This window comes from Phoenix dactylifera, chromosome 16, assembly GCF_009389715.1.
Source record: "Phoenix dactylifera cultivar Barhee BC4 chromosome 16, palm_55x_up_171113_PBpolish2nd_filt_p, whole genome shotgun sequence".
Classification (NCBI taxonomy): Eukaryota; Viridiplantae; Streptophyta; class Magnoliopsida; order Arecales; family Arecaceae; genus Phoenix; species Phoenix dactylifera.
The window spans coordinates 11,445,690-11,473,383 of record NC_052407.1 but is presented as its reverse complement, the minus strand read 5'-3'; the positions used below and the strand labels follow the sequence as shown (position 1 = coordinate 11,473,383).

General features: G+C 39.0%; 1 protein-coding gene across 2 annotated transcripts; it reads right to left on the bottom strand.

The window, feature by feature from the left end:
• LOC103705724 (serine/threonine-protein phosphatase BSL3) lies at positions 1 to 26,070 on the bottom strand. Of its 2 annotated transcripts, none has more exons than XM_008789555.4 (21): positions 25,175 to 26,070; positions 24,794 to 24,854; positions 24,419 to 24,497; positions 24,209 to 24,288; positions 24,026 to 24,120; positions 23,796 to 23,895; positions 18,451 to 18,520; positions 16,008 to 16,109; positions 15,840 to 15,921; positions 8,854 to 9,033; positions 4,006 to 4,288; positions 3,568 to 3,808; positions 3,201 to 3,371; positions 2,412 to 2,650; positions 1,907 to 1,991; positions 1,694 to 1,792; positions 1,406 to 1,605; positions 1,221 to 1,296; positions 991 to 1,126; positions 779 to 918; positions 1 to 663 (listed from the first exon to the last, which is right to left on the bottom strand). In XM_008789555.4, exons 1-21 carry the CDS (start codon positions 25,563 to 25,565, stop codon positions 580 to 582), a joined length of 2,994 nt encoding a protein of 997 aa, XP_008787777.2. In that variant the 5' UTR covers positions 25,566 to 26,070; the 3' UTR covers positions 1 to 579. The 2 variants fall into 2 exon arrangements, with proteins under 2 accessions (XP_008787777.2, XP_038970458.1); XM_039114530.1 differs by having other exon boundaries at positions 3,568 to 3,811; positions 25,175 to 26,066.
• Between the last annotated feature and the right edge of the window lie 1,624 nt (positions 26,071 to 27,694).

The window sequence follows — 27,694 nt, the reverse complement described above, 5'->3', positions numbered from 1 at the left end:
AGCAAACCTCAAATATGTTATCCACTCAAAACATACATTGTTGTACATCACAGCACCAGAGAAATTACAGCAAAAAATTGCTGTATGTAAATATCTATCATACATGACTGCCAATATAGGTTGTAGAACTCATCATTGCTTTTCACCAACACTATTATGTTTTCCGAACAGAAGAATCTAAACATAATAAGAAAGAATACCTAGTACAGTAAGCCTATCCATCATTGCCATGAGCAACATAGAAGACCACATACACTCACCTATCTGCCAGCAACGTTGAATATACACAGGTGAAGTTTCGCAGGAACTGAGGCAACTCCAGATCAAACTAGTTCTGGCTCAGCGAACCAACCACCTGGAGGGTATGGATTAAGTTACATGCCGATCACACATTTCACCCTTGGTCAGCCGATGCTCTGCAATTTCAAATGTGGCTGTCTGCTGACCCCTTCCAGACCATCATGGTTGACTCCTATCTTACAGATACAATTCCTCGTGTCTAAACGAGGAACAGCCGCATCACCACCAGGAGGGAGCCTCGGGCCATAGAAGAGGAAGGATTAAATATGTGACAGATTACTATATCCAGGCAAGAGAACCTCGATCATTTGCTACTTGAGGGCGACCCCTAGTTGGTGTTGGTGGTCTGTTGGCATTAAGCTCCTGATATCACAAGAAAAGAGTGAAAAATCAAACTCACGAGAAGTCATGATTACAGTACAGCTAAAGCATAAAACCTCCTGAACACTTCAGGTTGACACGACGAGCAGAGAGATACCTGCATCCATGTATCCTCAATATGATGCTCTGGTGATGCTTCGGGTGAACTAATGGCAGGGGGTAAAGGATGAATAAGTTTTGGAACGACTACAAGGTCTCTTCCCAAAACTAGAATTGCCCCTGCATTATTTGCAGTGCCTATATCCACACCATAAAACGATTAGCAGAAGAAAATGAACATAATTTTAGTTCCAAGTGACAAATACCTACCACAATAATTAGTTGCTGAAAAAAGAGTAATTAAATGTCCCTGAGCAAAACGTTCAAAACCATCCATCACACACTCGTGTGCTCGTACTATCAACTGCAAGTCATTGTTATTGCAGAACTCCATAACACGGTCAGGCTGCAGTAACAAGTAAAAAGCATCAGACACACAGAGCCCACCAATATTACAGTAGAGATGGAAAGTAACCAAACTAAAAGGTAAAAATACTAACCCCAAAAGTAACTAGGCCTGGCCCCCTAGCATTTGGTCTTAATCCTTCAACACTGTCGTTTTCTGTTGGATCAGACCTGCATGAAAAAGAAAATGGCGAGAGTGTGATGTTACTATAATGTCATTTTTACATCAGAAAGAAGGCAAAAATGAAATGAAGGCATTATAAGTAGTTGAAATACTGACCAAAGCAGATCCATAAGAACAACTGATCCTGCCTCCATTGTAATTGGTCTTTGAAGGTTCTCAATCTGCTCCACATGATTTATGGACCTACCAATGCCACCATGCATGCAGATAATCTTCTTCTCAATTAGTGCAGCCAAAGGGAGCCAATTAAACAGTCGATTTATGCGGTGCCAAGCCCAGATTCCATCTCGCTCTCCCTATTCCCAGATAAAGTAAATTAATAACGATCTGCAACAAACTGGCTCCAGAATACGATCAAGAAGACCCCAAAAAAAGTATAATTACCATTCGCTCGATGCACTCTATCCGGAAGCCAAATAGAGCATTGATATCTGCTGCCTCATGGTTCCCACGAATTAAATGTACATTATGAGGATATTCAACCTGCAAATATCAAACAGTAATGGTTTAGCTTGGTTTAACAATAATTTTTTCTTCCCCAAGATACTTCATCTGCCAAACCAAAAGTAAGTGTATGCATACATGCCAAAGCAATACCTTTAACGCAAGGAGAAGAGTAATAGTTTCCAAACTATGCTGGCCACGATCAACATAGTCTCCCAAGAATAGATAATCAATATAACTGAAAATCACAGGTACCAATAAGCATAACAAGCATAAAGAATCAGCTAAAACAAACAGATACTTCAATTGAAACACCAAATGAAAAGTATGCAGCTATTTTTATTGCAATATGCCATATTGAGTAAAATAATAATCTTCTACCATAACCAGGTATCTGAGGTACTTTTAGTTTGACATGAGGAGCATGATAGACACAAGATGAAAGTGCCATCACATTTCATATCAACTAATACAAATTATACAATACAGGATATCATATTATACCGGAAAATCAACCCATATTAGTAATCCAGTAATGAATCTCCAAGGAACGATCTACTGAAGTACATGACACAGCAATGTGTAAGCTAACATGGCATTAGAATATAGCAACATGAAACAAGCACAGAACCATTAATTATGCTATGAAGACACGTACGCTATGTCCCCTGCTGTTGAAGGAGCACCATACTCATCAAACAAGCGCATAAGGTCCCCAAACTGACCATGCAAATCACCAAAGATCTTAACAGGAGATTTGATTTGCAAAACACTTGGCTCGCTTGAAAATATTCTTTCGGCACTGTCGCAGAGATCTGCAATTTCGTTGCAATCCAGAAAAAACTGCCTGCGTACAGGAGGCTTCCAACCGCGGGGTTTTAAAAGATGTGCAATAACCTGCATTAGTAAAAAAAATGTATTAGAAAAATAAGATGAAAAATCTTGTTGGAAAATCTAAATATTTAAAGACTACTTGAAAAAAAAACAGATAGAGAGACAGACAGATAGATACTTAGAATTAGGGTTTATGTTTTACTTACCCAAGCATTTGGCCCAATGGGACAGCCACGTGTCCCACCATCCTGAGTGACGGGATGGGATCAGATCAGGACAGGACAGGACATCAACTGTCCAAAGTGTTGGGATGTCCAATTCCACAGAAAAAACCCCCACATGATTTGAATCCTTTATTTATAATTATATCTCTTTTTACCAAACAGGATAAGTTAGTTCCGTTCATCTTAGTGTTGCAACAAGAAGAAAAGAGATGGAACATATTCTATTTTATCATTTTCCTTTTTCTGCATTTCATATCATTTTGTGTGTCAATATCAACTAAACCAGAATTGACTCAAATTTCCCTTTTCTAATCCAAAATGCAAAAAATCAACTCCATGCACTCGATCTGCAGGCTAGAGTTCTCTTCAAATATAACAATAAAGTCTACCTTTTTAGGCACGCTATTGATAGACATCTGCCGATCTAGTAATTTCCTAGCTGCAGTTGCACTCTCAGGAGTACCATAGCTGACTCTCCGGCCTTCATTTTCAAACTGATCGATGGAAAGCTGCCTGACCATGCCACCCAAAGCACCCCCTGTCTCTGCAGCTACAACCACCTGCATGATCAAAAAATAAAAGTCAATTTCATGGTTCAATAAAGCAGAAGTAGCTCACTGGATTTGCCACAACATTAAGTTACCCACTATGCTTCAAACTAATGGAGACATAGGATGAAACATGGTGTCTTGCAAATCAATCAAGCGATACGAAAATAAAATACAGAGCTGAAAACACATTGACACTTATACTGACTGCTCTGTGATGTAGCCGAACCCCAGGTGGTGCAGAGTCATTTGGAAGGGAACCATCAGGAAGTTTTATCAAGCTTGAGATTTCTTTTCCACTTGGCGTAGCCTCTGAACCACGATCGCGGTCAGGCAATTGCTCGGCATCACCATTAACTTGCCGGGCTTTAGCAGCTGCAAGAGCAGCACTAATTGCCTCAGCCTCTGCTGCTGAAGCTTCAACCAAATATTCCACACCTTTGCTCAGTCTCCTGCACCAAAATCAATACTAAATCACATATTTCAATTAATTTTAGTAAATTCCACTTAATTTTCCACAAAAAAAAATTGAAAGACTTGGCCAATTTTCATTTGATACGTAGAGGAAAAAAAAAGAACTGCTAAAATATGCTAAAAACAAAGCCAGAATAGTAATAAGACATCCATATCATTTCTGGCAGACTACCTTGGTCCCTGCAGCATGGCATTTTCAGTGCTTATATCGGTGTACATATCCCCATTAGCAGGAGGAGCAACTGGATTGCCAAGCACAACTGCACCATCAGGAACTGCTTCTGGAATAGCTTGCCTTGATCTTTCATCAGCATATGTGAATCTTCCAGGTGCTCCAGGTGATCTTCCTGCTGGTACATTGGCAGTTGCTGCAGCTGCTGCAGCATGGGAAGCTGCACTTGTTGTTTCAGCAGCAGCCAGATCTTCAGCAGCAAGTAGGTCATCAAGAAGCACACCTGTGGAAGAAATCACTATCCGTTCAATAACCAAAGCAATCAACTTATGATGGTTAACATTAAGGTACGCCATCTCAGTACCAGGCTCCATGCCGGTGCCACCTTGTTAATGTGTCGGTATGTCCCGTATGGGGGCCGGTTCGGCGTACGGCCCCCGTACCGCATACCGGACTGAACCGGTATGGTACAGTTCACCCCATACAGTCCAATTCAATACGGTATGCCGTACCTCAGTTAACATCAACTTATCTCAAAAAAATTAGCATCAGAAGAAAAATTGTATACATTTTTTCCAAAACAACAGAAGCATGGGTTTTTAGAATATAAAAAATATGATGTCAATATCCACTTGTTCCCTCCACTAATGGTAGTTCTGGACATATAAACTCATCCAAAAAAAAGTATAATATAAAGGCGACCCTACACAATTTTTTTTACAGAAGAAAAGATTGAAAAAAAGGAAATAATAAGCAATGTATGCATGAGACTTCTATACCCTTATCTTGACCTTAAAAGATCATTTTATCCCTTCCTCCCTCACCTCCTTCCCTCTCCTACTTCCTAGAGAATTTGATGCGACCATGTCTAACCAAACCCACCAGTGAACATCTCAATCTCTTTTCCCTGGATATGGAAATCTTTTATCTGAACAAAACCACTAAATATAGGTCAAATTGCAGCTTTGGCAGTGCTTAGGCACTAGAAACTTGCAAACCAAAAGAGCACCTAACAACCATGGAGACATTATTATAGAACTTTAAGGCAAGGAGGACACTAGATATACTTATACATGATCTTAACATCAAAATCAAGGACCCCCGAGCCATCCCAAAGCGGGGGTTTGAGGTGTACTAAACTAGACCAAATGGTTCGGTTCATCAATCCAGCCCCCCCTTTTTTTAATAAAAATCCCTCCCCCCTTCTGATCCGCTCCCTCTCTCTCGACTCTTCTCTCTCTCCTCTCTCCCAATCTCTTGATTCCCTCCCCCTCTCTCCCCCTCTCTCTCTTGATTCTACTCTCCAGAGCTTCCTCTCCCCTTGCCTCTCTTTCGCGATGCTCTGCCGCCAACAATGACTATGCTACGACAATAGCTTGTAAGTGTGCCTCTTTCCTCTCTCCCTCTCTCTCTCAATTCCACTCTCGGGAGCTTCCTCTCCCTTCAATCCTCTCTCTGGATGCTCCACCACCACCGACAACTCCATGACAACAACGGCTCCACAACGACAGCTGCTCCACGGCGATGATGCCAAGTAGGATTAGGGTTCTGTGACAACAGGTAAGACCCTCACCTCTCTCTCTCTCTCTCTCTCTCTCTCTCTCTCTCCCTCCCTCCCCCCCCCCTCTCTCCTCCCTCTCCTCCTAGAGAATTTGATGCGACCATGTCTAACCAAACCCACCAATGAACATCTCAATCTCTTTTCCCTGAATATGGAAATCTTTTATCTGAACAAAACCACTAAATACAGGTCAAATTGCAGCTTTGGCAGTGGTTAGGCACTAGAAACTTGCAAACCAAAAGAGAAGTGTAGGTAGCATCTAACAACCATGGAGACATTATTATAGAACTTTGCTAGGTGCACACTAGACATACTTAAACATAATCTTAACATCAAAATCAAGGACCCTAGAGCCATCCCAGAGCGGGGGGTCGGGTGTACTAAACTAGACCAAATGGTTCAGTCGGTCAATCCAGTCCCCCCTTTTTTTATAAAATACCCCTCCACCCTTCCGATCCTCTCCCTCTATCTCGACTCTTCTCTCTCTCCTCTCTCCCAATCTCTTCATTCCCCTCCCCCTCTCTCCCTCTCAAGATTCTACTCTCCGGAGCTTCCTCTCCCCTTGCCTCTCTTTCGTGATGCTCCGCCGCCACCGATGACTATGCTATGACGATAGCTCGTAAGTATGCCTCTCCTTCCCTCTCTCCCTCTCCCTCCCGATTCCACTCTCGGGAGCTTCCTCTCCCTCTCGATGCTCCACCACCACCGACAACTCCATGACAACAATGGCTCCACAACGACAGCTGCTCCATGGCGATGATGCGTAGGATTACAGTTCTGTACCGTGACACCAAGGTACGTCCCTCTCACACCCCCCCTCCCCTCTCCCCCTTTCTCTCCCCCCCCCACCTCCCCCTATTTTTGGTACGCCTCAACTCAGTAAGGTATGTATTGGTACCAGGTTCAGCAACTCTTGATTAAGATAAAGTAGAACCAATTTAAAATTCTAAAACACATTGTTACCATGCTCATACATAGTGAGTTCTATTTATCATATACTTAGCTACCCTTTGTATAAACAGGCATGGCTGCAAACTCGAGCAAAGATGTCATGACGATAAATAAAATTTTCGGTTGCTTGCTGTAAAACAGACGCGGAAGCAAAATATGGCTATGGAGAGATTTCGAAAGAAGGTATCACTTCAAAGTTCGGGCAATTGAGATCATGTGAACATTTGATAAAGACTATTCCAATCAGATTTAACCAGTTAGATAGCTTGAGTAGAGTTAAAGGGCTACAAAAGTTGGTAGGTGGATTAGGGAGGTCTGGTACAATCAAAAAGTTAATCTATGGGTGGGAATGGGTCAAGCAACAAGGATCCACTAGTAGGTCAGTTGGCATCAGTCTAGTACATACATCCAACCATATAACATAACCTATATCTTACCCTTTCCACTACCACCCATAATCTACTGTCCAACGCAGTATCTAACCTCTAAACTTGCAGCCACTCCTCCATACCACTCTCAAATAACAAATCTAGTCATCTTTTATGAGTTCATGCCTCTCAATCTCTAACATGTCAGCTCAATCTCCCATTCCTTCTCAATCATAGTTTTTTTCTATATCCCACTTTCTAGAAAATTAAACTAGATCATGTATAACTGATACTAACAACTAATTTCTCCACCCTTGACAAGCATGAATAGAATGTGTGATACCGCAATCTATAGGGGGCGTTTGGTATGGGGTAATCGTCCCAGGATCAAGGGTGATGTGGGTGGAGGTGATGAGATCACCGCGTTTGGTTGCACCAGGGTGATCTTACGTAGCGGTGATCCTAAATCATCTCCACTCCTCAAATCACCGCCCAACCCGGTGATGGGATACCTGTCCTTGAGGTCGGAAATGCAAGATCACCCCAGGGCAGTGATCCTGAGTTGAAAATTAAAGACAAAAAATACCCCTCAATTTAGCAGAAAAATTGATATATCAATATATCATCAATATATTATGTCAAAGTTATATATATATATATAATATTATGTTGATATTATATATTATATTAATGATATATATTATATTATAATATATTACTAATCATATTATTATCATATTATTATTGAAGGATAAATTTAAATTATAGTAGAAATATATTATTATATTTTATACTTATATAATAAAAATATTTAATATATTACTCCTATTTATCTTATTTTTATAATCAAAATAATTATTTGTATTAAAAAAATTATTATAAGTATAAATAAAAATATTAATTCTATAATGAAAAATAACATATTTTTATAAGATTAATAATTTATAGGAGTAATAAATATATTTTTATAGAATATATTAATAATTAATATATTGATAAATATATTAATATTTTATTATAATATATTTTATATGATTAATAAATATATGATAAGGGCTACTAAAAGTAGAATATGTGACAAAATTATGGAGCTATTATAAGAATTAGCATATTGACTTAATTTTTGATTCTTGAGAATTAAAAACATAAAAAATCCATCTAAGATATATCAGGGGTATTTATGGTATTATGTGGTCGGTGATCTTGGATCTCCGTACCATACCAAACAAGTTACTAATGGATATCCGGAAATTTTTAATCACTGGACCATGGCCTACCAAACACATTGATCTTAGATCATTGGGGATCAAATCACCGCAGCATTCGGATCACCGGAGATCTTAGATCACCGTGGTGATCCTGTTGGGGTTACCAAACGCCCCCATAATTATAACTAATTGGTGCACACTATAATATTAATCTTGTCTGAATGTGAGTAAAGACAAACAATATAGTATCAATTTTCAAGGTTTATTCTTCTTCAAAATAGGAGTTGAAGCAAACAACAATTAAAAAAAAAGAATGATGTGAAGTATAGTTAAAATGTCATTAAAAAAAATATTTTTTAACTTTCATATTCCAACAAAGTTCAATTAGTGGTTGAGGTAATTTGTGATGATATATAGAGATGTATATCACTTGTAACACAATATTAAAAACATTGCATGTGATTTGCTAATCGAAGTGGTCATATTAAAAGGCAATTTCCTGGTGTACGATGCCATGATGGCAGCCACCATCAATAGCATCATGAGCATAGAATTAATACATAGTAAAATACTGTATCATTTTAGACATCTAGTGCTTAGCAAAACTTCGACATTTTCTTAAACATAATAAGCAACCAACACATATGATTACGATAGAAGCTCAAAATATGCAGCACAAAAGCAAGGATACAAATCAGCTTCAATGTCTTAGACACCAAGATGACAAGATTGTTGCAAATAAATAAATCTTAATTCTCACCACCACGTAGCCCTCCATAAATAAAAATCAAATCGCCAACTGCAGCAGCTGCATGCCGACAACGTCGTGTTAGCTCAACAGAAGCATCTCCACCAGCCGCATCTGCACTGTATCTCCCCGTCCTGGGACTCGTGACTACAGATTTTGTATCACACCAAACCCCAGCAGCAGTATCCAATACTGAACAGAACAAGAATACAAAAAAAAAATTGTGAGATCTCTATAAACAAATTCATCATCCAAAAGGTACAATAAAAGAAAGAAACATCACTAGTCTGCCATACAAAGATTCATGTATATATGATTGTCATGCACCTGTGAGAATCACTACTAATGTAACATATCAATCAACAAATAAAAAACAAATTGACAACTTCACTTTTTGTAAACAGCCATGTGGATTACATGATAACTGATCTAGGAGACTGATTCACTGACCATGCCTGATTGACAGCATTTAGAATCAACGAATAAGCACAAGCAACACAAGAAACGCTAAAAAGAATCATCAAGTTTGAATGGATCAGTTTCTATGTTGGAGCTCATTCATGATGCTGCAAAACACTGTAGCAACAAACAATCTCGGACTGTATAGTGATCCACACTTCAACTTCTGGTAGTAAATTGCCATGGAAGTATTTCAAAAACAAGAAAATAGCTCACTGATGTAAGCATTTCTGATATTAATTTTAACCAAAATTTGGAATACTGCACCATACCACTTCATGCCAGCCATATTGTACCCCGCCTAAGATATCGGTACTAACACACCCAGCATTGTACCGTGCTATATCTGGTACTACATCTCACTGTGCTGTGCGGCAGAACAGACATACTGTATCAGTACAGTAGCATACAATAACTGTAAGGTACTGAGACAAGTTCTGAGACTTTAAACTTTGATTTACTTAAACCATCCATAATCATTGCTCGTTCATCAAGGAACAAGTCAGAAAAAATCAACATGATAAATAAAAATAACTTCATTGTTAACATAGCTTTTAGATATCACTAGATTTAGTTATCTCAAACTGCTTAGGAGGAAATATGTTGAATATTCAATGAAATCAGTGCCTAAGATTTTCAATAAAGCAAAAGCAAAGATTAGTCAAGATGATTAACACCACAATTTTCCTTTTCTTTATTAAGGAAATGTAGGTAATAACACCTAAGGTTTTATCAGTAGCAAGTGGCGCACCTAAACTATGAGGATCACAATCCATACCTCCCACAGAAGCTTGTTATAATAATTAGTGAATATGTTGTTGACAAATAAAGAAGTTTTTGTATAGAAAACTCCATTTGCACATCCACGAGAAAGAAGTCTACGGATTTATTCGCTTTCCAAAAGGTAAAACTTAAGAAAGATGACCTTGATATTATACCAAGAAATATGCCCTTATTGTACCATGCTGCATCAGAAAATAAAGTTCTCATGGAGGACATCCATCATTAGCCTGCAAGATGATGTTTACCAAAACTAGTTATAAGAGAAGGGCTCCAATGGAGAAAGTCTGAACTCTGCTAAGAGATCCCGCAAAAGCTTCAGCTGAATCTACATTGAAGAGTCTTGATACTAAGGGTGTCAAAAATCACAATGAAAGAATTTTACTAAGAATCTCCCATTAAAATGACAATCCCCTAGCCCGGTAAATAGACTTACTCGTCAACAAGACTGAAAAACAATAGAATAACATCGTCCTCATGCTTTTGACCATGAATTCAAGAATGTTGGTAGTCCCAAAGATTCAACAATCATATATCTCTTATTCCCATATCACCCACATTGTAGATTGCAAGTTCATTTAATGCAAGAATCAAATAATTTGCTTGCATGTAGCAAAGAGAATTATATTATTATTTGGGGTAACCAAAGAAATAGCCAACAAAGCTATAAAAAGTTATCAACACACCTAGCCCCCTTGCAATGTAGGAGACCAGCTGACTCATCCTCCTTAGGAACACATGAAAAAGATGAAGTTTAAAGTGACCTATTGAGGCTACGCTTTTATTTATAATCAATTGTCAAGACACCTAGAAGCAAAAAAAAAGGGAAAGAAAAGAAAAGAAAAATAAAAAGAAAAATCCACACCTGGAGAGTCTTCCAACCACCTTCCTATCTGCGCATCTCCGTGTTTAACAGATTTAGAATAAACGCCCAAATTCAGCATGGGAGTTGTCAACTTACATGCCTCAAACTAACAAAGTTGGACAAACTTCCTTTTACAGGTGCTTTAGTGCAAATAGCAAAAGCATCCTAAACAGAACTCAAAAGGTCTAAAAATATTGAGAACATATCAGCATAACAACATAAAATCCAGAGAAATGGAGGATATTATGACCATATACAAAGGTCTTAAAAGTTAATGCTGTACCCATTCCTGCTGATAGCAGTATGATAAGTGTTTCAGCACATGCACGTGTCAACAAGCATCAAGCAACATGGAACGCCCAGAACAAGCATGCAGAGGCAAATGCCAGCCTGTGCATGCCTCAGTCCTTGATCACAATGAAGCTTGAGGCCCCAAATCAATCAGAAATTCAGAATATCATATGAAGTCAAAGTTTCTAAAGCACACTCTGTTCATTCTAAGGTAAATGGTGAAAGATAAAAGGGATATTATTTTTATAATTATTGCAGTAAGGATGGAAAGAATAAGGGAAATTAACCATCAATTTTTCAACTTATGCTTCCGAAATAACATGCAACAAACTTGGAGCATGCCCAGCTACACATTTTAAATTACAAACTTCTAGAGATACAAATCATCAGAATAGGAGGGCATGAGTTTTGTTATAAAGTTACAATCATCAATTCGGATAGGTCCATTCACAAGGCCTATGTTAGAGGCACTACTTGGACATTCCAAGAGAACCAAAATCTGAAAACCAATAGAGTTCCTGCACAAGAATGTCTACTTTCATTAAAGACATTATTTGGACAAAAGAACACAAATATGTATACCACTCTTTCACGACATCAGTTCATGATCAGATGGATCCACCATTGGACTTGTATCATGTCATCAGAAATTTGACAAATTCTTGGGTCCCAGAGGAACTAAAATGCAAAGGACAAAAATGCAGAAAACAAGTTCAGGCACTCTAGAATCAGGACAGCGCTAGGTAGGTGTAAGCTCTTCATGTTAACTATTACATCAACAGCAGCCTAAACAAGTGAAAGAAATCCAGAAAAATAGATTGTAAAGCAAAAGCAACATAAATCATAATTCGAGGTCTAGTAAGGAAGTTGTAAAATTAATATTTATGGCCAAAATATGCAATAAAGTTACCAATCTAAACTCCAGATGGACTCTTTGTGAGTTCAATACTGCTTTTGCTACTCTAAATCAAAGTAAAATAAAAACCGCCAGAAATGAGGCAAAATCACCTGTTATATTCAGCTCAATAGGAATGGATATAACTAGTGTTTAACCAGTACAAAAAATCATAATGAACCTATACAAAGTAATCACACAATTCACGAGCATATATTTGGTTTAGAAATAGATGTACCATGGCCTCCTTTGCTACAAATTAATTAAAAGATTTAAAAACATCATTGCATAATGTAATCATCATTCCAGATTACATTTGAAAACAAAAGCAAACGAAAAGCTTATGACAGTATTGCATCAACCCAACATTGAAGTCCTGTGGAATCCTAATCCTTCATTGACCTGGATGAGAACAGGGGCGAGCGTAAAAAAAAGATCTCTACAAAAACTTATCTACCTCATTAGGCAAACGGATATTCTAGAGAGAGGAAAAAAACAAGTAGCATCACTAATACACACAATTTCTAAGAACTTACATGACCCTCATGCATTTAAAATTCTCCAAGAACTCTTAAAGGCCAAGACAGTCCAAAGCCCAATGAGGGAGGCCTAGTTCAAATCAAGTTCAAGCAACAGAAAATCAGGCCTTTGTCCACGTTCAGACAACCATTAGATACAGAAACTTAAAATAAGTGTGCAAACTGCAAACATATGCTCCCTCCCTCCCTCTCCCCCCTTTCTATCTATACATACATTTGTATGTATTCATAGATGACACCTATGAATGCTGCCCAAAAGCTGAAATTTCATTAAGGCCCATGGTCTGCCGTACCGATCGGTACAGGTCGGTATGGGCCGGTACGTACCGGTACCGGATGGAACCGGTACGGTATAGCTATATTTTTCGGTTCCAACTATTCGCAACCGGTACCGGCCGATACCGAACCGTTACCGGCCCGTACCGATCTCAACTTTTTTTTGGCTTTTGGCCCGAACCAGCCGAACCGGTACGGTACCGGTTCGGTTTGGTACCGTACCGGTATCGGTGCCCACCGGTACGTCGGTACAGTCGGTACAGCGGACCTTGTTTAGGCCCAATCTGCACTAAGCTCAGCCATTCTTAAGGAGGACTTGACTAAGAGTAGCTGCTCTAAGCGTACTTCATTAGCAGCATTTTCCCCCACATCAACTAAACTAGATGTTATTTGATAAACAATTAGTAACTGTTGGTCTCAAATCACCATGACAATCCATCCTTCTCAAACTTGAACTTTTCACTTCAAATTGATATATGTAACAACATTGTGGGATAACTACACCTTCAGTCACCTCCATATATGTCATCTATGTGAACATGTTAGAGAGGATAACTACTGCTACATTTATTTTCATGTTTTAGGATAACCATTACAATTAATTATGGATTTCCGTGTTGTGGATGGTTATCATATTAGATCATGTTACCAACATGTGACCAAGAATCAAGATAGGAAGCTTGGGTCCTACAGTAAGTTTGAGTAACTATAAAAAAAGAGGTGATAGAACCCCCATCTGCAATCTAAAACTAAGAGACAAACTTCTCCATAATCTTCCCAAATCCTCAGCTGGCTGGTAACTCCAACAAGGCTATGTAGAATGTTTCCTCAAGATAAAGTGAGAAACCAATTTCATACCATGCAAGCAATGCTTAACAACCACCACTGTTAAGTCCCTTGCTAACTTTGTTCAAAGTTATCATGATATTTTCTACTGGTTTTATGATTAAGGACTAATTCACATTATAGTGGAATACTATAAAGAACAGCTCAGAAACCTTGGAAGGGATTAGATCACTAATTTTATTCTACCATCTGCAATGACCCAACTCGCTCTCCAGTTCTCTTCTCAAAAATTCCGACCAGCTAGTTCCAGAGCAAAATTTCTTCATAAGTAAAAACTTTAGTATGTCTCTAATCCCCCCTTCCTAGTGCTCCCATATTCTCATATGTCACCATGAACCATAATAAGATGGTTCCTAATAAAACACACCACACCATATGGTTCAGTCTCACTCACCATTACACAAAAAAATCCATTTAGTTTCTTTGAAATACATGGGCAGGGATACAGAAAAATGAAATAAAGGAAGCCAACAGAAAAAATTTAAATGCATCAAAGAAATTTAAGACAAAAACATATTACTGACAAATAAAGTCCATATTCAGAAATTCTTGTTAGCCTTGTTGGTGCAATTAAATATATGAAATTAATGAAAATGATCTTATTTATTCAATCACAAGTTATAAGCAAAAAGCAAACAGTTGAAAAAGGAGAAGAAAAAAAAAAGTAAAAGTATTCATGAGGATACCGGCCACATATTCAAAGGTTTGCCAATGATAGAAGTACAAAAGTTCAGAAGTAAAGCTCAAGTTTAATATTAAAGAAAATCTCCAACCCAAGAACCAGAAACAATTGGAATTAATTATAGAATATCTAGGACTCGTAATGCCACATCTTGATATAAAAGAAAAAGGACTTCCATTTTGATTTCCAACTTTCTAATCGCTGTAAACATTTTTCACTGGTCCATAAAAACACAACATGGTAAACTTGCCCTCAGCCTCTTGTATCCTACATCTTTTGTCTCATGATATTTGATTGGTTCTAACCATTGATGTAATTTTTGAGATTGAACAGGTGTTTCTTACAACCAGGGTCAGAAATGGGACCAAGCCGGGCTCGCTTCAAGTCAGGTGAACTTGGGTCTAGGTAGTAGAGCCCAATTTAAAATCGATTCAAAGCTCACCAAGGCCGGTCCGCTGTCTCAAAACCCCCTGGCCCTCTATCTCACATACCCTCTAGCAACCCACAACCCCTCAGAAATCTGCTTTCTTTATATCTCTCTCCCCATTGCCCACACCTCTGCCCTCTCACTCCCTTTTTTCCCACCCCAACACCCCCATCTTCGCCCCTCTTCGCTCTCTCTCCTCTCCCCCTTGATCTCCTCTGTCTCTCTTGCCACACCAAGCTCGGCTCCACCACCGTCCATGAAGAGATCCAGCCCTCAAATTTGCACAATGCTGAGCTCGGACTTGGGTGGGGCCCACTCCAGTTCAATTCAGGTCAAAGCCCATTTAGACCTCAAGCGGAAGCCTAATCCTATGAAAATTTCCAGGCCTGGGAGCCTAGCCTGAAGCCCCCAAAGTAGATTTTCTATCTTCATAAAAAAAAAAAAAAGATTTTTTTTGTTTTCATGCACCACCGCACCTATATACCATATAAAAGAGAGGTTTGAGATCATTGTTTTCTAATAAACATAAAATCCATCTGGAAAGGATATGACACTAGATCCTGATAAATGTCAAGATTTGATCCCCACAATTATTTATTGCGGGTTGTAGTCTAACACTCAATGCTACAATATATACATGTTAAACCAGCACATAGATAGCATTAGCATCCTCTTCTAATTCATCTAACTGGAAGCAATGAATGTACACCTCAAGACACTTTACCTTTTCCCTTTAAAACATTTTTGCTTAAGAATAAAGATAGATAGGGAAAAAAACATATTGTTCAAAGTTCAAACCACAGGCAGCTAGTAGAGCATTTCAGTTTTCACTAGTAAATGATGACAAAGTACCAATGTCAAGTTACCATAAAAATTCAACTCCGAGGTTGTCTATCTAACTATCTACTTGCCACAAAACCACAAACACAAAAAACTACCTGCAATGCTTGACGAGTCTTCTACCATACGCCCACCACCAAGAGCTCCTCCAGATACATGAAGTCGAGCATTGACAAAAACCTACAGCAATATGACATTTACAATAACTAAACTGAATATGATGTATAAAAAGAATTGGCAGAAATGTAACAGGGGACGAATCTTACCGCTGCATGTTGGTATCTAGGAGATGGAGAGACACCGGGAGCAATAGCCCACTCCCAACGTCCATCCCTATGTTTTGCAAGACCATATGCACTTGATAGGGGCTATAGAAACAAGTTAGAAGGAAAAAATCATGTGAATCAGTAACCATAATTTTTTTAAGAAGGAATTCTGAAACACAATATTTAGTCAACATAAACATTCAGAAATATCAACAAATAAATTATATATACCACAATGGATAATGACGGATATAGATCCTTTGCAAATAAGCAACAAGGCTTATTTAGATTTAGCATAGGTAGTTCATTGACATGGCAGAGGTGTGTGGCCAACAAATAAACACTGCATGATTGCTTTCAGTACTTATTATGTTTCTTCAAATGTCAGCATCCAAAGGGATCTAAGGCAAATGCATCAGTACAAAAAACTTCAAGTCTCTTAACCAAGGTTCGTCTTCTCAATACCAAACCCTGTACCGGTACCATCCTATTATAGTGTCGGTATGCTCGATACAGAGGCTGGTTTTGCGTATCAAATGCCGGTACGCCCTCTGTACCATGTACTAGTTCAATACTACTACGGTCAGTACATGCCAGTACCAACTGGTGAGGAAAACCTTGCTTTTAACTAATTACCAGCATAGAGAATTATTTAACATTCATATTTTGTAACATGAACCCTTGCCAACTAGAAGATTTACATCTCACTTAGCCTACTTGCACCTTCATGCAGTCCCCTAATTTGAATGAGCACAGTATCTTGGTTGCTCACAATCAACTCTTTCAACAAGCAATATTTGCACTTTCCTTAATGGCATGAGTCTGAAAAAAGCATTTCCTCAATATGCAACATAGTTGCCATATGACTACCTATAGGCCCTTTAGCTAAGATATATAGAGAAACATAAAATGAACAAAAAAAAAAGAAACACAACGAACATGATAATGAAATGTAGACAGCCCTGTTTTAGGAAGAAGATCTATAATGTGATAGTTTACTTTAGCCTAGAAAGTGAACTTCCTTTTGAGTTTGATGTCATATTCTTACATGACTAATGATATGCTTTTCACTAATTAAATTATCAACTGAAAAACATTTTGGGCAGAATAATATATGATTCGTCCCTTGATTATTATTATTTTCTAAGCACTATATACATAATTAAGTCTGATCATAGATGTACCAAATTCAAACATACTTTTACATAACTAATGATAGTTTTTTCACTAATTAAACTATCAACTGAAAAAGATATTGGGCAACATAATATATGATTCATCCCTTGAATATTATTATCCTCTAAGCACTATATACATACTTAATTAAGTTTAATCATAGATGCATCAAATATGCATATCAAAGTTTGTTGTACCAGTCAATACCATACTGTATCGTACCGATACCGAACCGGTATGCAATCTCATACCATACTAACACTCAGCAAGCCTCACCGTCTCGTACTGTACCGCATACCGATACTGTAATAAGATGGCAGCGGTACAGAGTCCGGTACCGAGACGGCGAACCTTGTGGTGAGGTTCCCTCAAATTCTTCCCTTGATGGCGGCCTAACCAAGGAGGACATGTGACGGCAAGAGGACAAGGCGGAGGCCAAGTCAAGCCCAACCTCGCCAAGTGCCCACTTCATGTCCATCGAGGATAGCCATCTTTCCTTGTTGCCACACCAAGCCGAACCTCATGTTAGGCTTAGTGCGAATCATCCGTCTCCCTTGGAATTGGGCTCGGCACGCACTAGCCCTGCGCACGCGGCCTTCGTGCAGAGGTTTGGCACGACCATGCCCAGTGCCATGGGCGCCCAAACCACTCGGGCACTACAGGTCACCGCACAGCGCGTGCGGCCTTGGCCATTCAGGCCATGGTCGGCATGCGCCCAAGCAAGGAACAGACGCACGGCCACTAGCCCGCGTGCACATGCATGGAGCAGGCGCGCAGCCAACAGACCACATATGCGCGCAAGGAGCGCGCAGCAAGCAGCCCCCGCGCGCGCGGCCAGGGCACTTCAGGTCTCGGCCGGCGCGCGCGCGTGCAAGAAGCGCGCGGCAAGCAGCCCCGCGCGCGCAGCCTTGGCGCCACAAGCCCAGGTCAGCACGTGCGCGCGCCAAGAAACGAGCGATAAGTTAGTCTACTAGTTGAACTTATAGCTTGCATGTAAAATATTAAAGAAATGGTAGAAAATCAGATCCCTGAGAAGACCCAATGTCCTAAGAGAATAGTTAGACTGCCCTAAAAAACAGTGACATACTACTATAATGCAACCTCTTAAACAATCAAAAAATGCAGATTAATATTGAAATAACTCTCATAACCTACAAATGTTATTAGCAATAATGATGGTCAATATCAAATCTTGTTGCTTTTAAACTATTAGTAAAGAGCACCTATTGATACAGTTATCATTCTCTAAAGTAACTTTTTGACTCACTACACTGTTTGTATCCCTCCCTCCACATAGCAGAAGAAGACCGTCAGAGCGTGCACTTGCAGTTGCATACCTGGAAACAAACACTAAGCAGTGAGTTTTTATAAGGAGGACACTAAGCACATTAGAGAACTTCGATAACTAAAATTAAAGCATTAACAATCTAAAATGATAATTCAAAACTTGTAGAAAAAGTTATTTCAAGTTGGTAACATAAATGAATTGAATTAACTGCTAGCAAACTGCCCGATATATTCATGGGTGGCATGGCAGTAGAAGGATATTATATACAAGCATTACACACTATAATCACGTTCATTTCATAATAAGCATCAGTATCTTTCATCACCTCAATTTGCACCTTCAAAACCAGTGCTGGCAACAGGTTGTTCAACTAAAAAGTGATATTTGTGCCATGGTCAATATCTGCAAATAGTTGCATCATACCATCATGGAAAACCAGATAAACAGATCCAAATTAACTATAGCTATTGTACAAGCATTAGAGGAATATCTCTCTTCCCTTTCACTTATATTGGTTCAATTGCACTTTCTTGTCATGCTAGGCAGTTGGTTTTGCCCACTGTCTTCCATGTCTCTTCTTCAGTGTCCATCTCATCCTATACATGGTAATGGTTATTATAGGTGGATGTCAATATGCCTATAAGACTGTTTTATACTTTCTCATTTTCTGTTGTTTTGGGTACAGCAAGCAAGATGGCATGACATAGAGATGATCTTTCACACCTTATCCAGAGGCTTCTTTCATAGAACACAAAAGAAAAGCACCATAACAGAGGTCCAGCTCAAGTCCCATGAAGATCTATTGGACCACCAACTAGCGTTTAGCACATTAAGTGTAGAAACTACATAAAGGATGCATGTAAACCACTGAACCAAAGAAACATTTGGATACGAGAGGAATATTTGATTATTGTGATCCCATCATATGTTATGCATGTTGAATCAGGCAGGGGGAATATTTAACAAATGATTGTGAAGCCATCATCCACTGAAATGTTGGGACTTTCTTTGCATGACAATAAGTAGAAGATTTTAATTTGTTGATCCAGTAAACAGGTCGGATACATATAGAAATTAATCAAATTATGATGATGTAAACAAAGAGAAAGGAAGGGGGAGTCACTCTCCAAGAGCATCAGGGTTATTATAGTTTCAAGGGTCATTAAAAGAACATGGGTCAAAGAGCTGCATGAGATATGGAAGGCATTGAGTTCACTAGGGACACAAGCCGTGAGGAATATAGGGTCCATCAAAGATTCAAGTACTTCAAAGACCTAGACACCCTTCCATCAAAAAAGGAGAAGTGGAGAGGGGAATGGAGGAAGAAAAAGGGTGCAAAGGGAATGGAGGGAGAAGATATACAAAAACTAGAAGAGGAATGGACACAAGACGAAGAGAAATGCAGTGGACTCAAAGGAAGGGAAAGACATAATAGAAGAAGAGCAATTAAGAATGTAATGGCTATAAGGTAATAAGATGGGATCTTAATCATGGCCATCCATTTCAAATGAATGGATGGCCAGGATCTGTTATTAAAGATTTTTATCTATATTATATAGACCATGATTTTAAACAAGGCCGGCCAATTTTTCCATAGTAAACAGGGCTAGCCTGATTTTTCCATGGAAAGGGGCATCCCGCATCTTGACATTCAGGGCAGTGGATGTCCTGTCATGTCCCACTCCATTTCCCAACTCATCCCGTCCCGACACTCAGGATAGTGGGACACCACACTACCGTATCAATATTTAGAACCTCGATATAAAAATATACTCTATATACAATTATATACTATGTGTGCATATTATTTACTCACATTTCCAGCCAGACTATCATCTGCACAAGTCTATCCCAAATTTAGTTTTGGCCTTGACTTCTAGACCCCGCCCTAATTATCATCCTCCTCTTTATTTTTTCTTTCTTCTTTTACTTCCGTACTCATTATTTCCTTTCATATTTCATTTTCAATTGCAATTACATGATATTTACCACATTTGATATAAAATATCGTCCTCGACCTTTCCTTTTTCTACTTTTACTTCCATACTTATTATTTCCCTCCATATTTCAAATTCAATCTCAGCCCAAGGCTCACCCTTCTATCATTTTAAATCCATCACATTAGTTATTGTTCATTTCAATCTAAATTTTAATTTGACTGTTTACATATAGATCCACACCACAGCGCTATGTTTGTAGTGTCTTCAATTAAACACTATTATTATGCCTCCAACTAATGGCGTTTCTAGTGTTACTCAGGAAAAGTCCTTCTCAGACTTCTATAGTGAAAAAAGTGCTTTTTGACAAAACTGAGGGCATGTTGCCATTGCTCCTGTTTTTTGGAAAGTTCTCACAAAAGTAGAAACTGCAAGGTACATTTTCTAGGTTCTCCTAAAAGTGTTTTTTTTCCGATTTCACTTCTCCTAGAAGCACTTTCAAATAATGTCACCCAACATTTTTCAAGAAATACTTTGTTTCTTAAGAAGTTAGAAAATTACTTTAAACAAGACTAAATATGCCCTACGTATTTGGTAACATCATTTTGGAGGTTGTTTCTTAAGGAAGCACAAGTGTAAAGGCGACTTTTAGGAGAAGCTAGGAAAACAAGCTTCTCGCATCTCCTCTTGTAAGCTTACTCCTTGATTTTCAAATATGGTAAGCCCGTCCACAAAATATTATTCTATAATATGTGATCACCAACTACCAAATATACAAAAAAGTAAGCTTTGTTTCAGAACTTCAAATGGAAATGCTTCTTGGAAATAACTTTCTGAAAAGTACAAGCAATGCCAAACACCCGCTTAAAATTAGAGCACAGTGCTACTGAATTAGAGCCCACCAAATGTGGCTAGAATTAATGTGCCAACTAAATGCTCTAGGATTAAAAAGACTAAAGAGATTACCTAACAAATGAAGGATTCTACATCTCAAAGAGTTTTACCTACTCACGCAGCATAAAGAGAATGTGAAGAAGCTCAATAAAATAATAAAAATAGAGAAATAAAGAAAAAGTGCAAAGTGTATTCATCTCATGAATTCATCAAGGAGAACATGTAAAATAAATAGATTTACTTGCAACTGAATCTGGTGTTAAGCATACAAAACAATCAGTATAGAATGGAAATAATAAGTTTGAGCCATCCAAATGGACCTAGGCATCCTAGTTTTATCCTTCGAGCATAACTAGAAAATGTGGAAATGTTACTACTCTCGCTCCATAATGCGAAGGAATAAGCTGGATAATGTGGACATCATTTTGTGCATTGGACCTCTTTTGCCACTTGCTATCAATCATTCAATGAATGAAAAACCTTACCTATTTGGGAAAAAAAGACAGTTTTGACTATGGTGCCAACGTCAAACTCAAAAGGGTTATCACTTATCACTAATGAATAAAGAAGAAGCTCATCGTGGCGGGAGATGAAAACATTCTACAAAATTAGCCCCCCACCCCAAAAAAAATGGCACAAGATATCTTCCTATAGCATCACTAATTACAACAATTAGAACATCCAAGGTTCCAAAAAGCCATTGCCAGTAAGAAAGAAAGAAACCAAATGTGCATTAATAGTTCAAAATACTCTACAAGAATGATAGTATTAGTAAAAAGCCAGGAGCAAAGGGGAATTACAGATTGATTAATATTCTAAAACTTTTAGTTATATAGATAAGTCAACTGATAGCTCTAATCCACGAAATCATGATGTCAATGATCAATAATATTACCAAAAGCTATTAATGGCAACTTGAATTGCCATGAAACAAATATAAGAAAAATGCTCTATTCCTAAGCATGATGATGAGTAATTTCTACAGTTCACGAAGAATCTACCATAATTTATGACGAAGCAAAAAAAACTGAAAACAACATAGAGAAGAGCTACATGCCGTGAAATTTACAAAAACCTAAAATATATAAAGATATACCAAGCCCACAATATTTTTTCTCTAGTTTCTTGAAATCATCAATAGATGCATGAGATATTGCCGAAGGAGTTAACTAGATGTCAAATCAGTACAAACACCAAATCAGACCTAAAATAAAATACTAAGTATGAGAACTATAGCACTAAAATCACATTTCAAGATTACATAAAATAAATTCTTGAAACAAAAACTAAACATGAGAATATACCAAAAGGCATCAAATTGTTGATACTACAATCTTGTAATCCATGATCTGGATCTTATGATCTGGATGAATATAGCCTGATCAATTCAGGTTTATATCCTGGGATTAGGATCTTTTAGGATCATAAGATTTAGATCTATGAAATGGGTCATACAATCCCTTGGATCATAAATCCAAGTTGATTATCTTATCTACATATTAAATCACATGGAAGACCATTTTCTATCATCAATCAGAATGACTAGCTTTAGAAATTACTTACTTATCATAATAATCCTCAAGTGCACAAAATTAGCTATCTAGTGAGTTTTTTAGCATCTAAAATGTAGGGGGAAAAGAGGGATTTTTGAGGTTGCGAAGTCAAAAGCAAAAGGAAAATATATGTAATTTTATAGCCATTTGTTAGAATTTGATTATTTTTTAATAAACTATTCTAGCTAAAAGGAAAATTGACTTGATACATTTGGAGCGATGGTACCTAAGGATCTTGAACAATTGGAAGTGATGTCTCTTTCATTAGACATGCTATATATGAACTTATGAGGGTGGAAACTAGACTTATTACATAAATGGATTTCTATTCTTAATTAATCTATCTTATACTTGACTCATGTTTTGATTTTTACATTTCTTATTTAACTTCAAAAAAATTTGAAAGAAATTGTAAAAAAAAATCTTACAATCAGCCATTCAGTCTATGATCTGATCTTATTATAATCCATGACCCAGTACCCTCATTACAACACTGATCAGCATTACCAGAGAACATATCTGGACCATGAAACAATATATAATTTTCCCAATAAGTTAAAAAATACAACCATCATGTAGCTTTAGGAAACCCGATAAGATTGTTGGTATTCAACAACAGAAAAATTAGAAATTAACTTTTGCAGTGGCCTGCATTTTTAAATAATAAAATTCCAGAGAGATCTTAGACAAGCAACACTGACACATTTGACCATCATGAACTGACATATCTAGAGATAGCAGAAAGGATTTAAAAAGTTTGTTTGTGTGATCGTGTCATTATGCTGGCAGTACAGCATTATCAATAAGAAGCCATGTACATCGACTAAAAGGTCAGAAAATCTTATTAGAGGAAATAACTGCATGATCATGAAACGAAATGATATGACAAGAAATCTTATCTTATTGGAGAGAAAAATAAACTCTTACTGAGAATACTCACATGCATGGAGGCGGGCCTTCACCCTCTGGTTCCAACTTCCTCCACTCATAGGGCTTGGCAGCAGTGTCTAGGGCCCAAACATCAGCTAAAGGCCGCTTCCCTGAAAATATAGTTTAAACTTCATAAACTCATTCACATTAGCAGAAAATGCTGAAAGCATCCAACTTTTGCTGGTAATGATGACATGCTCATACGCGCATGAACGAGAAGGAAAAAAAGGAAGAGCTAACCATCATTTCCACCAATAGTCAACAGAAACCTTTGCCCCACTAAAGCCATCACATGTCCATAACGTGGTCCAGGGCCAGGTCCTTGGACAACAACCCTGCAATCATGCAAAAACAATCGCAGCACTAATTAATACAGTGATAATATAGTAATACAGAATCTGGTTGCTTAGATATGATCATAACCTATGCCATCGTGGTCGCTGTTGTGTTAAGTCCAGAACATGAAGATCCTCTGCAGACAAACCAGCAGGGCCAATTCCACCCTGATTGCATCACAAGAAAGAAATCAGCTAAAAGAAGTTTTCATCTAAGAGATCTAAAAATTTTCAGCTTGGATACTAAAAACTTGACATGAAGAGCTTATCTTTCCAAAGTTATTAGCTATGAAAGTACCTGAATTACCACCATGGTACCCACGGCAGTCGCAACATGTGCAGCCCTTGGTGACGGAGGTTCCCCCAGTGGTGTCAACCTGAAATCATATGATAGCACTATCATCACACTGCCGATGTGGATGCCAAATGTTTTTTAAGCATAAAGTTTGTTAAAGAGTGTACAAAATGTTAGTTCCACGTAGTTTTTGTTGTTTTAACAGAAGTAATTTCCAGCTAAACAAAACCCAAAACAACGATGCAAAAGAAACTATATATGAAAATAAAGTCCAGTAAAGCCAGATAGTTTGAAATCATTTGAGATGTATCTACGTCAAGCAGATGCTAAAGTATGCTCTATATTGCAACTAGTTACTCAATTTTTTTATGAGCTTACCTTGTCCATTTATTTGACAACACATCATAACAATGGACGTCAGCAGTTGCACCTGCGAGACCTGCAATCACAGAAAACATCACACTTGGACGACAAAGCAACCTTCAAGTCTAGAAATTTCGCAAATCAATAAATACAGCAGCCCGCTTATGTACACAAAAGACCTAATTTTCAATCCAATAGCAGAACTCTGTATTCTTCCATCTCACTTTCCCCTATTTTTTTTGATGAATACTTAGCACAACTTCCTCAGAAATCTTTCTTCATAAAGATACGAAAGCAAGAATAGCAAAAATAGATTCTTTAAATCTTTCTAACAAAGGACTAGAAATTAGGGTTTCAAAGAAGGAGAGCAATTAGAGGATTAGAGAGAGCACATACGGATGCCGGCGCTCCCGGCAGAGGACGGCGGGGTGGCCGAGTTGCCCTCGAGGGCGGTGGCGCCGCCGAAGAGAATCAGCCTCGGCCCGATGTACCCGGACGTACCCTCCTCCCCGACGGCAGCCACGGCGGTCAGCGTGTGCCCGCACCGGCACCCAGGCCCATCCTCCTTCTTCTCGATGATCGCGTTCACCACCGAGTAGGTCGGCGCGGGCCGCGGGCCGGCGGCGGCGGCGGCGGCGGGCTGCGGCGGCGGTGGCTGCCGCGGCTCCTGCGGCGGCACCGTTGCCGTCGCCTGCGAGGAGGCGGAGGACGCTGAGGGGCCGTCGTGGTTGTTGGCAGCGGCCGGATCGTGGTCGGATTCCGTCGACATGGAGGCGTCTACGTCCATGGCGAGCGGCGGGGGAGACAGGCGCGGGGGTTTCGCAGCGGCCTACCGGCGCGATGCGGGGCGAGCATTCGACGTCGCGGAGCCCTACCGCCCGATTTATCGACAAAATCGGCCGGAATTCATCTCAGCCGCCGCGGCTCGGTCCCGAACCCGATGCAATCTCTCGTCCGTATCGGCGGCGTGTCGGATCGGAACAAAGGAACGAATTCTAAGACAGAGAGAGAAAGAGGTTAGCTTTTTTTCTCTTTTCTTGGATCTCTCCTCGATCTCTCTCCCGGCCTCCGTGAACGAATCCCACGTCGCTCGCGCGAGCGGAGGAGGGGAGAGGAATACAAATAGCAATGGATATGGATATAAAATCCGAGGAGGAGGAGGAGGAGAAATTTAATTAGGAAAGGGCAGCGGAGAGAAGAAAAGAAAGGCTGAGATAATATAATCCCTTGTCCGTCTCCACCTGTTTATTTTTAATATTTTCCCTTTTTTCTTTTTTTTCTTTTTCTTTTTTCTATTTACGGCCTCATCTCCCTCTCTCTCTCTCTCTATTTCCAAGAAGCGGCCGAGGAATCAACGGGAGAAAATCTCAAGGCTAGGAGAGAAAAAGGAAAGAAAGGGGGGTTCCCTGTATTGGTGGACGAGGCTAGACCCTGACCACCGGCAGGAGCCGGTGCCCGGGGCGGTACGGCGCCACAGCTGGACGGCGCGGGCGACGGCGCAACCCTCGGTGGGGCCCTTCGGTGTTTACCGGCTGAGCCGGGAACCAGCTTGGTGCCCGATGTCTCATGATGGGAAGTACATGCTTTCGATCGTTGGAGCTGAATTAAAGAGGGAGTGGGAAAGGATGCATGAGAGCCAATCGGACTCGCCGTCGACGTCGACCTCAGCAGAGGATGGGGTGAAGTGGGTGGACAAATGGGTGGAGATGGGGGGGGGGTTTGGGGAGGTGAAAAGGTTTCCGATTAATTTATACTTTATCATGAAATAGAATGGCCTCCTCCTTATGTTTGCATGGGTCCCATGGTATCATTAACACCATCAAACTTATAGTGAACTGCAACTTTATATTTTAATATGCATAGGGCGAGTCAATGGGGAGATTGCAATTGTGTGTCCTGGGGCAGGACATGATGTTGCGTAATTTTTTGCGAGTCGAGTAGGGTTTACTGATAGCTTGTTAATATGTGTTATGGCCCCTCTTTGGCCTTTCAACTCCTTCGTAATAATTTTTTTATTTTTATTAAAATAAATATTTTATACATGATACACTCAATAAAATGCCACTAAGCGGCTCCGTTGGCCTGAAGGATGTTCTTTGAAAGCTATATTTAGAGAGGGACTGGGTGGGAAAAAGGATTTTTTGCATGAATAACTTCCTAAATATTGAATTTTGCATGAATACCCTTTTAAAATTGATATTTGCATATATACTCTCGTAAAATACTTATTGTGCTATTCTACCTTTTTATTTTTATTTTTGCATATGTACCCATGCGACGTTAAAAAATTAACGGTTTCAAATTAAAATGACTAGAATACCCTTAATGAATAGACATGCAAATAAATCGTGATCTCGATAGTAACAGAAGAATACAAGGACAATAGCATAATTTTAAAATTTTATTTTATTTTTAATTAATATAAATATGATTTTTCTTAACACTGTTAGAACGACCATTATATTGGGGCATTTGTACAATAACAAAGTTTTATGAGGGTATACATACAAATATCAATTTTGGAAGGATATTCATACAAAATTTGATATTTAGAAGGGAAAAATATAGTATGATGGGCATGTGGAGGATGCTCCTGTGCTATGTTCGCTTCTTGGTTTAATAATAGGTCAATGGAAATGTTTAATAACTTATTAAACATACAGGAGACTGGATATCTCTATGTAGTTCTTGGATCGATCCTCTCTCATAACCCAATTATGCAATCATGACTAATTACGAGTTTTAGGAGTAATCTCGGAGTCCAATTATGCAATAATCATGGCTATTTATGTATTGTGTGATGATATTATGATGAAGCAAGGCCCGTGCATCATCTCGACCATCCTGTGATGCATAGATGTCCATTGTAATTGGACTCTCCTGTTCACTCATTCTGTATAATCTAGGTGCTCCTCT